This window comes from Sprattus sprattus (assembly GCF_963457725.1).
Source record: "Sprattus sprattus genome assembly, chromosome: 16".
NCBI lineage: Eukaryota > Metazoa > Chordata > Actinopteri > Clupeiformes > Clupeidae > Sprattus > Sprattus sprattus.
The window spans coordinates 24,071,341-24,086,615 of record NC_137914.1 but is presented as its reverse complement, the minus strand read 5'-3'; the positions used below and the strand labels follow the sequence as shown (position 1 = coordinate 24,086,615).

General features: G+C 40.5%; 1 protein-coding gene across 2 annotated transcripts in view; it reads left to right on the top strand.

Moving 5' to 3' along the window:
• mib2 (MIB E3 ubiquitin protein ligase 2) overlaps positions 1-13,796 on the top strand; it is a 64,947-nt gene extending 51,151 nt beyond the window's left edge. For both annotated transcript variants that reach the window (XM_080853664.1, XM_080853663.1), the window contains exons 15-19: positions 1,467-1,691; positions 5,762-5,940; positions 10,447-10,640; positions 10,751-10,816; positions 10,952-13,796. In XM_080853664.1, the coding sequence (XP_080709790.1) occupies positions 1,467-1,691; positions 5,762-5,940; positions 10,447-10,640; positions 10,751-10,816; positions 10,952-11,193 (906 nt within the window). In that variant the 3' untranslated portion in view covers positions 11,194-13,796. The remainder of the gene's footprint in view (positions 1-1,466; positions 1,692-5,761; positions 5,941-10,446; positions 10,641-10,750; positions 10,817-10,951) is intronic.
• Positions 13,797-15,275: the final 1,479 nt, after the last annotated feature.

The following is a 15,275-nucleotide window of genomic DNA, read 5'->3' as shown; positions in this document are numbered from 1 at the left end:
TTTTTATTAGAGAAAAAGCTTTTCCTTGTCACAATTATGACTTTCTATGAACAATGGAATAAACGATGCAGCTTGCATTTCAACATAAAATGGATATGTAAAAATATATATATATATTTATATTTTTTGTTTTGTTTTTTTATTTAAAAATCAATTAACTTTTCTGAATCAAGACAGAATCGTTCTAGTGAGAATCGAGAAGAATTGAAAAATCAGAAAAAAATCCCAACCCTAGTAGCATATATATTTGTTAACTATAAAAATAAATTTTCTTAAAACAAACACTATGGCAGGCTAATGTTGCTAAATGAAAAAGCGCCTATATACATTAGCAAAGTTGGCAATCGAATGTTTCATTAGTTGAAGTGTGATGACTTGTAAAACTAGCTGCTAAATGAATGAGAGCCTTCACTATAGCCAGTGTTCACATATTTAAAGGTGCTACAAATAGCAAAAGAATATAAAAAATAACAATTTTGATGTAATATCAAAAACGTGGATGAACGGTGTTTCCCAGATATCTTCTAAAGTTTGCATTCTAACCAGGTACCCCAGTTGTCTCAGCCTCTCTCATAGTACCCACCATACCACTTTGAACTGCAAGAGGTAATTGCAAGTCACTGGAGTGAAAACAGCAAGGGGGCCCACACTTTCAAGAATGCTTTTATTAGCTCAAAGTCCTAATCTAAGGCTAAAACGATAATAGTAAAAGTGTTTGTGAATGTTTTTTATTTGCTCAAAGTCCTAATCAAAGGCTGAAACTATACAGTTAAAGTGTTTGTGAATGTTTTTTATTAGCTCAAAGTCCTAATCGAAGGCTTAAACGATAACAGTTCAAGTGTTTGTGAATGTTTTTTATTAGCTCAAAGTCCTAATCGAAGGCTTAAACTATAACGGTTAAAGTGTTTGTGAATGTTTTTTTATTTGCTCAAAGTCCTAATCAAAGGCTAAAACGATAACAGTTAAAGTGTTTGTGAATTCGTGGAGAAATAAAGCACTCTATTTTTAGCTGCAGCGTGTCAATCCATTCGCACAGAAACAGACCTATGCAAACTTTTTTTGAATTACAATGTGCAACTATTAAAACTAAACAAACAGTCGGCACCTACCACTGGTCATCAGACTTACCACTCCAGCTCCCCGGGCCCTTGATAGCATGAAAGATGAGACAAGGGCACGAACAGAAGAGTACAAACAGTACTGTAGGACACACTGACAACTCTCTTTAAGCCACAAACCAGCACAAAGGAACAGCAATACATTTGATCATGTTCTAATGACATGGGGGCCGAATTCACAAAGGTTATTAACTGAGGTATCACCAACCGCAATAGTCCTCTTCATCATGCTGAGCTATATTTGTTTTAGTAGCTTTAGTAGAACAGGTTTCTTAACAAGGTCTTTGTTATCGATGACTTTGTTAACAGACAGTTGCACTTAAAATGGCTGCTGCTCTCCTTCTGTAGGGTCGCTGTGAGGTCAATATCTGCAACAACCGCCACCAAACACCTCTCCAGTTGGCAGTCACCCAAGGTCATGCAGAGCTGATCCAGCTGCTGGTGGCAGAGGGAGCAAGCGTGAACATGGAAGACGAAGAAGGGGACACTGCCATGCACGTAGCGCTCAGCCGAGAAACACTGGCAAATGTCATGATCGCTGCAGAAGGAGAGGGATCTTCCTTGCTCAGCCTGGTGAGTTTACAAGCAATGGAGATTGATCTTGTTATTGATCACATGCAAGATATTGGAGCCTCATGTAACAACGGTATATACACTAAAATCAAATTTTTCTAGTAATAATATGATAATTATGAAAAGATCCTTGACAGGAAAACACGCATTCCTCTATGCATGATCTGGAGGTGGCATAAACATTATGTCTGTGACACCAAGGGACTAACTCTGATCAAAGGTAGTGCACAGCCCTAAGATGAACACATGGGGCCCTTCTTATGATGAGTTACATTACTCCTAGTGTCAGATGTGAAGAGGTGTCTGCATTATATTACGTAATACATAATAAGTGTATTGTATCATACAGGTATGAGTCTTCACTGGATTCATGCTTTTGTTTTGATTATGATTAAAAAGGTAATGATTCAATTATAAAAAAAGAATCGATCTTGGATCTTGTCCTCCATATTTTTATTTATTGATATTAGGACTAAGTATGGATTTCAGCTTTTATTAAACAGCTGTTTTTAAGGAAATTTAGAATGAGTCACATTATTCAGCCTCACTAAATATTAGGGGTGTAAAAAATAACCGATACGTATCGATATCCGTTTTTAGCATGTAAGATATGACTACATCGATGCGTGAAGTCCCATATCGGTTTTAAAATTACATGAACGAGTCTTTGCCCGATTTAAAAGTTATGAATCGGTTCACAAGCGTTTGTCTCTCCGTATTTTTCTGCGCAAAACACAGGCACTCTCTGACCTGTTGCATTTGATCTCAGCCAGAACAATGACAGCCTGTCATTGGCCAAAGCCTGCATAGCATAAACCAATCAGGCTGTATTCTCATAAGAATATTTGTATCATTAATTATTATGTTTAACATTTATTGTTATAATTCCGAGTCATCGTGATGTCCTAACCTAAATTAAAGCACTGCAAAATACTGCAAATGAATAAACTGCAAGTGAATAAATAAATAAGCACTAAACTTAGTCGCATGGATATAGCCATAGTGGAACAGAATGGACACATCTACATTCTGCAACAGTACCCCCACCTCTGCCCTGGTGAAAATAGGTCCGGGTTTGCTTTGAAATGATTTTGATCAGTCTCTGAAGTTGCTTTCGCGTTGCCTGTGGAGTGTGCACACGCTGCAATAGCATGCCCTTATAAGGAGCTGGCGGGGCGTTTCTGAATGCAAGTTCAGGTGCATGAGAAAGCTATTTAACTATACACTTAAGAAAATGTTCGAGAATGAGGTCCATTGTTCCTCACAACTCAGTGTTTTCGATTATTGAACTGCATCGAATCGCATCGAATCGTACTGAATCGTTTTTTTATCAACATGCATATTTTCTTGTATCGTATCATGCCCATGCATCGAGATACAAGTCGGATCGTCTTTGTCATGAGAGGTTTACACCCCTACTAAATATGTGTGATGCATTATAAATATTCTATTAAAAATAATTTAATTGATTGAATAGGCCCTATAACATAAAAAAGAATGCCTCCTTAGGATCAAATAAGATCATACGTACATACCACAAGGTAGTTTGAACAGGAATGTGCAGCCGCGGAAAAAATTAAGAGACCATTTCAGAATTATATTTTTTTCTGGTTTTACTATTTATTGGTATGAGTTATAAGTAAAATGAACATTTTGGTTTTATTCTATAAACTACTGACAACATTTCTACAAAATTTCAAATAAAAACATTGTCCTTTAGACCATTTATTTGCAGAAAAATGACAATTGGTCAAAAAAGATGCAGTGTTTTCAGATCTCAAATAATGCAAAGAAAACTACACAATACTAATGCTTTAACTTAGGAAGTGTTCAGAAATCAATATTTGGTGGAATAACCTTGATTTACAATCACAGCTTTCATGTGTTTTGGCATGCTCTCCACCAATCTTTCACATTGCCGTTGGGTTACTTTATACTACTCCTTGCGCAAAAATACAAGCAGCTTGGCTTCTTTTCATGGCTTGTGACCATCCATCTTCCTCTTGATCACGTTTCAGAGGTTTTCAGGTCTGGGAATTGGGCTGGCCATGACAGGGTCCTGATCTGGTGGTCATTCATCCACACCTTTACTGGCCTGGCTGTGTGCCATGGAGCATTGCCCTGCTGGAAAAAACACTCCTTAGAGTTGGGGAACATTGTCAGAGCAAAAGGAAGCAAGTTTTTCTTACAGGACAACGTTGTACCTTGCCTGGCTGAGGTTTGTAAAAGACCATAAGGATTGAACCAAAGCGGACTGGAGGTCATATTCTAAGTTCATCTTCTCTGATGAGTCCAATTTTCAGCTTTGCCCAACACATGGTCGTCTGATGGTTAGACGGAGACCTGGAGAGGCCTACAAGCAACAGAGTCTTGCACCTACTGTGAAATTTGGTGGACGATCGGTGATGATCTGGGGGTGCTTCAGCAAGAATGGAATCGGGCAGATTTGTCTTTGTGAAAGACGCATTAATCAAGCGATTTACAAAGTTTTCCTGTAAGAAACCTTGCTTCCTTTTGCTTTGACAATGTTCCCCAACTTTGAGAAGTCTTTTTTTCCAGCAGACAATGCCCCATGCCACACAGCCCAACGGCAATGTGAAAGACTGGTGGAGAGCATGCCAATACACATTAAATCTGTGATTGTAAATCAAGGTTATTCCACCAAATATTGATTTCTGAAATCTTCCAAAGTTAAAACATTAGTATTGTGTTGTTTAAAAATGAATATGAGCTTGTTTTCTTTGCATTATTCGAGATCTGGAAACACTGCATATTTTTTGTTATTTTGACCAATTGTAATTTTTCTGCAAATAAATGCTCTAAATTATAATATTTTTATGCGAAATTTGGTAGAAATGTTGTCAGTAGTTTATAGAATGAAACAAAAATGTTAATTTTACTCAAACACATACCAATAAATAGTAAAACCAGAAAAACTGATAATTTTAATAAGTGGTTTCTTAATTTTTTCCCGGCTGTATATGCAGCTTGTAAAACATATTTAAAGAACAATTGAGTGTATATGGCTAATATGACATCAGAGAAAGTTATATCAAGAAGAGTACTAGCATAATGAGAGCTAGCGAAGCTGCGTGTACATTCACTGATGTGATGACCGCACAATATAAATGCGTTTTAAAATATTATCAAACAAAGGTTGTAAGTACTTGGCTACTGTCACATCACCCTATGATTTGTGTTCAGGTAGGATGTATTGCCAGTGTTATCTGTAAGTTAACTTTTCTTAGTTGACTAATTGTCATATTGTTTTCTTGTTATATGGCTCTTCAGAATACTGCAGAAAGTTCCCTTGAAATGAATGGGCCATCCCAATGTTAGGAGGTCTGATAATGAGTGGCCCATCCCAATGTTAGGAGGTCTGATAATGAATGGGCCATCCCAATGTTAGGAGGTCTGATATTGAATGGGCCATCTAATGTTAGGAGGTCTGAAAATGAATGGGCCATCCCAATGGAAGGAGGTCTGATATTGAATGGGCCATCCCAATGTTAGTAGGTCTGATATTGAATGGGCCATCCCAATGTAAGGAGGCCTGATATTGAATGGGCCATCCCAATGTTAGGATGTATGATATTGAATGGGCCATCCCAATGTTAGGAGGTCTGATATTGAATGGGCCATCCCAATGTTAGGAGGTCTGATAATGAATGGGCCATCCAAATGTTAGGAGGTCTGATATTGAATGGGCCATCCCAATGGAAGGAGGTCTGATATTTTATGGGCAATCCCAATGTTAGGAGGTCTGATAATGAATGGGCCATCCCAGTGTTAGGAGGTCTGATAATGAATGGGCCATCCCAATGGAAGGAGGTCTGATATTTCTTGATTATGAGTGCTGAAATGAATAATAACAGCTGCAATTGCCAACAGGTTTTGTGCTTCTGAGTCCCATCTTTAATATCAACATATTATCCCAGTACATCTTACATATGGGAATGGCCCAACGTCTTACTTGAAAGTTTATTCCGAAATGTTGGGGAAAGATAATGCCTTTTTGTACATTTTGTTCTGTGCAAAACCTAACTTGATTGTGTTTGGATGTGGTACAGCTAAGCAGGTCTGGACTGATGGGGAACACAGAGATGAATCTGGGCACTGCCATCGCCTGCTTCTTAGCACAAGAGGGGGCTGACATCAATTATGCCAACCACAAGGGCAAGAGTCCAGTTGACCTGCTCACCAATCCCACTCTTCTGCCACTCATCAAGAGCTTCTCTGAGAAACACAGGTATGTTTACATGTGTGATGGTGCTCGATACGCTATTAATCATAGGATTCCCTTCTGTAATACAATATCAGGTCAGAGATCTGCAGGAAAAGCTTTTCACTGCTTTTAAGAATTTAAACCATGTATTTGTCTAAACATGGCTAAATATGAATTAGTTGTAAACATAGAGAAACTGTGGATATGAAGGCTACAGGAGCCCTAAGAGACACTTCAAATTTGAATTAGTCAATGAAATATCTGTTTTCAGTTCTATATCTATCTATAAACCATAATGTACTATGGTTGTCCATAATGTTATGGTTGTACAATTCAAGTATTGATACAGAACGGTGATTAAACTTCTGACCGGAGTTGCCTCTTGGGTGTTCTTATATATAGAAAGATCGAACACCTGCTGTCATCGGAGAAGTTAAAGTTAGAGACACTGAGCAGATATCAGTTCTTTTTACTGTTTGCTGTTGCTTGCGCGATTATGTTAGTTCCCAGTCTAGCTCCAATCACTGCTCCTACGTGCTCTAGTCTGGGTAAAGTTGTTGGCTTCAATGGGGCTACTCGTGTTTTTGCTGCGATTAAACTACTACTGCAATTGTCATCAGCATTGGCTATGCGCATATATGCTGCCGCGCAATAGGTGTTTTGACTGGCATCGCAGAATACATGACCTTCTCTAACATTGGGCTCACCTTCTGGCAGAGTAGTGTCATAGCGCCGTGGCACTGATAGCCTTTGTAAAGTTGGTATCTCTGCGCACCACTTTTCCCATTTTTCGCATAATTCTTCTGGAAGTTCTTCGTCCCAATCAACTCCTCTTTGCCACAGCTCTTGGAAAAGGCATTTTATCCTGATGGTGAATAGGGATAAAAAATCCTATTGGGTCAGTCTAGCAGCTGATTGTAACACTCCACGCTTAGAATTGACTTTCTTTTGCAAAAACTTCACTAGGTCATTCACTTTAAAGGTAAAGTCATCCTTATCCGTTCTCCACGTAATTCCAAGCACTTTCAATGTTGATTGGCCTTTGATTTCTGCTTTTTCGATGAACTCCGAATGCATCCATTTGTCTTGCAATTCTGCAGCGTTCGTTTTCCATTTACCAAGCACCATTCCGGCGGTCTACATTATCTCTTTTGCTTTTAGCGCAATGTTTTCCGCTGATTTTACATGTGCAGCTCCAGTAATCAGGTCGTCTACATACAGACAATCTCTCATAATTTTGACTACTTCTGGGTAGATGTTTTCATACCTTTCGAGGTGATGTCTGATCGTTGCTGCCAGCAGGAAAGAGCTTGACGTTACTCCAAATGGAACTCTTGTCATTTTCAGTGTGATGAGATTGGCTTCATTGCTGTTACTTGGCTTTTCCCATAAAAATCTCAATGCATCTCGATCTCGTTCATTCAGTGAAACTTGTAGGAATGCCTTTGTAATGTCTGCCATAAGTGCCACTTTGTGTTCACGGAATCTTAAAAGGATACTCAGAAGTTCTGGATTCAGATTTGGGCCTGCGAGTAGACACTCGTTTAGTGACGGACTGTTACCCTCATGCGAAGACGCATCAAACACTACACGCACTTTGGTTGTAGCTCTTTCTTACATCACAACGGCATGATGAGGCATATAATAAACGGGACCCCCAACTGCATTAGCTGAATCCTCACTTGTAACTTCCTCAATTATTCTTTCTCTCAAGTAATCTAGTATCACTACATCATATCTTTCGTAGAGTGGCTGCTAAATTTCTTTGTCAGATTGGTAAATCTGCGTTTAGCTACACTCAAATTTGTTGACAATTCACAATGATTCTCTTTCCAAGGCAAACTCACTTCGTACCTGCCTCCCTTATCAATCACTGTTCTCTGGAACTTCTTTAAGGCCTTATGATCCATCACACATGGTTCCTTTTCTTGTAATATTCCAATGGACTCTGTTTCCCAAAAGCAGCGCAACTGATTGGAAAGTGAAAAGTCTTCGGCCACACTAACGTGCAACACTCCAATGTCCAATGGTTCCGTTGTGACTTTCAGCACTGTCGTTGTCCCTTGTACCAGCCATCCAAACTTGCTCTCGATCGCTACCAGCGAGTCACTGATGCGCTCTATTTGTCCGGTCACAATTTTCCAGTAGTAATCCCTTCCGATTAGAATTCCTAGCTCCTCTGTATCCATGCCTCGAATCGGAACGTGTGCCACTTGAAGACCTTTGGCTTCCAACATCTTTCTGATTTCTGGATCTGCGATCTGTAATTAGGAAGTGCACACATGTGGAGTTTCTAACAGGTCTAAAGTTACACTCTGCTCTGTCTTATTTCTTAAACTCACTCGCACCTTTCTGCACTTTATCAGTTTTGAAGTGGTGGAAGCAAATGTATGCAGATTCAGAGTTTCTTCACCAACAATTGGCAGATTCAGTGATAGGGATACGTTCTCTTCAATGAAACTTCGTTGACTCCCTCCATCCAGTAAGCATCTCACAAGCTGGTCCTGAACGGGAGTTTTAATCCAAGCCATTGCGGTCTGCAACAAAATCGTGTTATTGCGATTAGACTGCACAGGGGAGACGGATACTAGGGCATCTGAGACTTCTGGTTTTTGTGAAGTTACCTTCACTACACTTAAGGCGGTTCGGGTGCATACGGTCTTATTATAGACGGTATATTATAATGTCTTCTGTCGCAACTTTCACACTGAATGCCCTGCGCTCTACAGTTGCGCGCAATATGCCTTGCGCCTAAGCATACAAAACAACGGCCTAGTCCTCGCAACTTGTCTCTCATTGCTTTACACTCTGCACATTGCATTCTCGTGACTTGTGTGTACTTTCAATGCACAATAAACAATGTGACTCTTCTCGAGCTGCTACATGAAATGTAGCTGATGTAGGAGCATAGCGTTTTCTTTGACTCTTTCCAAACCAGAACTTAATTGTCGCTGGGATACATGGGCAGTTCTTTCCCGACTTACTACTTCCTTTTGCAAAAAGTCCATTAAATCCTTCACGCTCAAAACTTCCTCCTCTTTTAGCTGGCGTGTGAATTCCAGTGTAATTTCTTCGGGCATCATTTTCATAAGAATAGGGCAGAGTAAGCAGCCATAGGCATCTGAAACTACTCCCATTGCGTCTAGGCTACACACTTGAACTTCACATTCATCGTATAAATTGCGCAGCGCTACAATGTCTGTCGACCTTTTAACTGGAGTCAAATTGAGCAGTTTATTCATGTGAGCATTAATTATCAGATCTTTTCTTCCGAATCGATTAGTTAGCATTTTGATTGCATGATCATAATTTTCTTCGGTCAAAGATAGGCCTGCAACTACTTTTCCAGCGTTGCCAGAAAGAAACGACTTCAGATAGTTAAACTTATCGACCTTTCTTAAATGCTCATTATCGTGTATTGCACTTGAAAACTGACTCCAAAAATGTTGCCACTTATGTCGCCACTGAAGTTTTCAATGGAAAGTTTTGGCAACTTCATCGTGGGAATTCTGCGTGTCTGAACTGTCGTGTGCGATGATGCTTCGCTTTCTTCGTCTCGCTTCTGTTTTTCCAAATACTTTCTCGTGTGCACATAAGTCATCTTAATTTCATCCACATAGTGCATGGCTCCATTTACCTCCTCATCTAATTCCTCCACAGGTGTAATCAACTCGATTTCTTGATCCAATTCCGACAGTGAACTTTCTCTATGACTTAATTGCTCATTCCACTCAACTAAGGACTCTGCATTTGGTTCTTCTTTCCGTAACTCTTCAGCAACCTTAATGATTATTTTCGTCACTGCTGTTCTGATCGTACCTTGCACTTGCTTCAACCTTGCAAGCTTCTCCATTGTTCTCTTCGAGTCTCACCTATCCTCACCTGCGATCACTCAGGTAATCCACATCTGTCTCAGGTAGGGAATCTTCAATTCGTCTCGTCTTTTTCCCTCTTCCCGGGATTCGGCACCAAAAATTGTAATGGATTTCACAGGTCGGACAAGCTTGGTTTCTTTCCAAAAAGGATTTTATTGTCTTACAAATTAATGGAGAAAAATAAAGTAATGCTCAGTCTCTTTTAAATGTAGCGCCCAAGGCGTGACGTCAGTCCCGTGCAATCAACTGCAGTCTTTTACACTGCATGCCTCCGCACTACGCCCACTGGCACCGGGGTTGGAATGGTATCAGAGGTAGCAGAGAGATCAGAGAATGACGCGCAGGTAGAGGCCGCTTTTATACGCAGCTCGGCATTGTGGTAATTTGGATTCCTGCGCAACGTCTGACAGGCAATTAGTTTCACGCACACACACACGCACACACATACACACACACACACACACACACACACACACACACACACACACACACACACACACCAGATTAAGCAGAATCTTTCACATATTTCCGGAAAAAAAACAACATTTACATGCAGTGTAAGGTCTTCTGAAGCCTAGGTGTTAACTGTATAAATGTTAAAGGCATATTTAAATGTTTTATTATTACTATGTATGTCTGTCTGTGTGTGTCATAGGTTGCAGCAGCTCCAGGCAGTCACATGTGGTACCAGTGGCAGCACCAGCAGCTTGAGAAGGGTTCATACTACACCTAATACCATGATCAACCTGGCCATGCCCTGTCCTCCTGGCCCAAGTGAATGCCTCATCTGTTCTGAACTGGCACTCCTTGTGCTATTCTCCCCATGCCAGCACAGTGTGGCCTGTGAAGGTTTGTGTTCACACAGCATACCTTAATTGGGCCCAGATTTGTTTATGATGTTTCACGATTTCAATTAAACTAATGTGGCTGTTAAAACTGCTTTTCCCTTCGTTGTCTAGAATGCGCGCATCGAATGAAGAAATGCATAAAATGCCAAGTCACCATCACTAAGAAAATTCGTCAAGGTACATCTTCCAACTTCTTTTAGGGCATACTACCATTCGTTAGAGATGATTGGTTTGTCTATTCTGTCTTCTAGATTGTGTTCTATGCACACCTTTTTGAAGCACACAAATAAAGAAGAATTTTTTTTCTTACAGACCAAACGGAGGTGGACTTCAGCCCTGTGTCTGAGAGCTCCGAGCAGCACAACCTGCTGGAGCAGCTGCAGTCGAGGTACAGACAGATGGAGGAGCGCATCACCTGCCCCATCTGCATCGACAGCCACATCCGCCTTGTCTTCCAGTGCGGCCACGCCTCCTGCATTGATTGCAGTGCCGCACTGAAGACGTGCCCTATCTGCCGACAGACTATCCGGGAACGCATCCAGTTATTTGTATGACTACACTATGACTCTGCTGTCTCTCCGGTCATGGTTGTATATATCTCCTATTTGCTTTATGCAATAGACATTGTTACGTAGGTATTGACTGGCCTTCAGCTTGTGATGGAAGTCAAGCATCTGCTTTTGCCCTAGTCGTATATTTAAATGATGGGTGTGAGGGTAGGTGGAGGAGTCCATGTAAACGCTACACCTGGTAACTCCTCCCTGCTTCTGATGGCCTGTGTGTGCGCGTGCTACACCTGGTCACTCCTCTCTGCTTCTGATGGCCTGTGTGTGTGTGCGCGTGCTACACCTGGTCACTCCTCTCTGCTTCTGATGGCCTGTGTGTGTGTGTGCGCGTGCTAAACCTGGTCACTCCTCCGTGCTTCTGATGGCCTGAGTGTGCGCGTGCTACACCTGGTCACTCGTCCCTGCTTCTGATGGCCTGTGTGTGTGTGCCCGTGCTACACCTGGTCACTCCTCCCTGCTTCTGATGGCCTGTGTGTGCGTGCTACACCTGGTCACTCCTCCCTGCTTCTGATGGCCTGTGTATGTGTTCGGCATCTGCATCCCCTTTTGAATGTGTATATGTTGTCTTGTTTTTCCGCATATGTACAGGTGTGTCTAGACTGTCTACCATTGGAACTGTTGCTGTTGTTACAAACCAGAGCAAGAACCAACATGCCAATGTGACTCTCTAGTCATGTTACATAAAGGTTCTATATCCTACTTTAAATTGTCAGGACACCTCAAAATGGCAAAAAATAAGATTGAGTTTGCTCTAGATTTAATATACTCCCAGGTCCCATCTTCACCTATCAAAACCTTTCCACAAGAAATTGACATGATCACATGAAAATGAGAGTAAGATCCATGTAACTCCCGTGTTTAATCTACTTGCTTACATAATCATTAACAAATGATGTATATATTTAAAGTGTATTTAAGAAAGAGAAAGGTTAAAGTAATTAAAATGTTTGCAGGTAACACTCAAAGCATGTTCAGGTATCCTAGTCATTCTCTGATTAGATTCATTCAAAGTACAGTCCACCATTCGAATCCAAATCAGCACATTTCTCCCCATGGTCGTCAAGCTGTCCGTTCTGTATTTGCTCTCAAAAGAACTGGTGTTTGTACACAATCCTGTGTTTGTAAATTGGAAACAAACAGTGTGGCTTGGAGCAAGCCATCCACTATTCCAGCCAATCAACACTTTGCTTGAGGAGCACAGAAGGGAGGGTGTCATTCTATTGATTGTTGAGTTCAAATATCATCAACTTTTCACCAGTCTCACCGACCACACTCTGATGTGTCTCTCCCCAGACTCACCGACCACCCTGTGATGTGTCTCTCCCCACACTCACAGACCACCCTGTGATGTGTCTCACCCCACACTCACAGACCACCCTGTGATGTGTCTCACCCCACACTCACAGACCACCCTCTGATGCGTCTCACCCAAACTCACAGACCACCCTCTGACTCACAGACCACCCCTCTGATGTGTCTCACCCCACACTCACAGACCACCCTCTGATGTGTCTCACCCTCTGACTCACAGACCACCCTGTGATGTGTCTCACCCCAGACTCACAGACCACCCTCTGATGTGTCTCACCCACACTCACAGACCACCCTCTGACTCACAGACCACCCTCTGATGTTTCTCACCCCAGACTCACAGACCCCCCTCTGATGTGTCTCACACCAGTTGTAATATGGAATGGATTGCCCAAATCAAATGTACCAGTAATGCTAATTTAACAGTAGTTTAATTTTGGGGGGAAAAACCCCTTTCAGTTTTGCATCCGAATTGGAACTGTAATTTGAACTATTGTGATTTACCATATAATTTAAAAGATACATTCATGAAAACATGAATTGGTATTCAAATTCAATTGGTATTCAAATTAAACTGGTATCGGTCGTCTCACACCTGAATTAGACTACAAGAAAACCCCCGTTCTTGTTCTCGCCTTCCCCCGTCCCTTTCAAAAATGAGGATTGTTCTCATCGCAGTGAATTTAGCTCACATGTTTTATGTTTGTCTTATTTAATGGATGAATGTATTCAGTGAAACTGAAAATTTGGTATCCGTTGCATTATTGTATTTCATAAAAGATATAATGATAAAAGGTATTCTGGTGGCCAGAATGAGGAACACAGGTGATAATATAGACTTTCATGTTGGGGATGTGGCTGGCCATCACACCTGAGGGAGAAAGATGTTTGAAACTCTAACATCAGTGCCAAAACCTTTCCATGGGTAGGGCTTGATAGACTTTTGATAGACAGTGCATCCTAGATTGTTCTAGATGCAGAACCGTCTGTGAATTTTCAGTTAATCTTTTTTAAGTAAAGCAGTTCAAATGTCATATTGGATGTTTGCATAATAACAAGACAAATATGAAGTCATATTGTGAACCAGAGATAAAACAACACATTTTATTTACACACATATGTGGTATACAACTTTTCTGAATACGTAGCAAGACTGTTAGTAGAAAAGGGGGAATCTGGGCATCAAGTACATTTAAGCAACAAAATAAAGATATATTATGAGTGTGTGTAAATTTGTATTTCATGCTTATTCATTTTAGCACTTGGAATCCTAATATGGGCCTTACTGTTTGTTTCAACTATTTTAATGGTTATTGAATTATTGTTGACTTGGTGATCTGTAAAATATTTTCAAATAAATATTACGTTTTTTTGTAAGGATTTGCATTCTCTCTTCTCTACCTAGAGTCAAATGGAGTTTCAAATATAGCCTCAGGCAGTGGGGTCCTAGCACAATGTGTAGGCTCCCCAAGTGGCGAAAGGTTCAATGATTTCATAGCAACAGGTGAAAGAGGACAAATGGAATTGTGGAAATGTTATGTAAGTATTTAAAGGCAAAAATAATTTTGAAGATGGACCAAACAAACCAAGAGCGGAGGAGGAACATGGCTGATTTGTCTGGTTAACATATGGCATCTATACCATTTTAAATAAGCCTATACAATTTCATGAGGATCAGCCTTTCACACATTGACTGCTAAGATTTGATTGGTGTTGGCAGCCATGTCGTTGAGTGAGCCATTTGTCTTTTTTAGAAATTGTGAGCAAATGTTGCCAAATCTAAGTACAACAAATTTCATGTTTTTAATTTAGGCCGTTGTTGAGATATTGAAATGTGTCAGCTATAATTCCTAAGCTATAATGCCTCAGCATTTTCAAAATGTGATGCGTCCAAAGAATGTCCTGATTGAGTGCATCAAGTTTCGTTTTGGATGTTTACATCACAAGATATTTGACAGTTATTTTAGGCCAATTATGGTCCGATGAGATGAATTTGTTTTCTGCTCTTTTCATGAAATTAATGGAATTTTGGGGGAGGAAGTGAATGTGAATAGGCACAATGGTTTCAGGAGATTACAAGGAATCAGGAAGTTTTTTGTTGGTATGCATCCTAATACTCAGTATGAAGAGCCTACTACCCAACAATTACTGTAGTACGTTCCATGGGTATGCAAGCTAGCAGTACGGACACAAATCGGACCTATTCAGCGAGAATATTTAAAGTAACCTCTGAGAATTGACCTTTCGCGATCTTCTTTGAAGACACCTGAGACGTTGGACTGACGACAAAAATGTGCGGCGTGAAAAAATAGCTTACAGGCAGCTTTTTGTTCATTTACACAAGAGCAGGGTAAGAAGCTTTCATTTACTTTACATTGTTAGTGTTTTTGAAAATGAGCCTGCTTTATTTATCTGACTGCAAACCTGAGGTAAAACAAAAAGCTTACTGTATAATATTCTGTTGTGATCCATACCCTAATCCATACCCTCTGGCCCGGCTCAACCTTCTCCTCAGTTGTGAGAGTTGGCAGATTGGCTTCCTCAATATATACGTATATATATAAGTTCTGAATGACCTACTAATTGTATCCGATCATGGGTGTACTTCAATACTGGTTCTTCTAGACCTTAGTGCTGCCTTCGCCACTATAGATCATTATATTTTGGTACAGAGACTGAACGTCATGTTGGCATCAAAGGCTGTGCCCTTGCCTGGTTTAGGTCTTACCTTTCTGATCATGATCAATTTGTTCATCTCC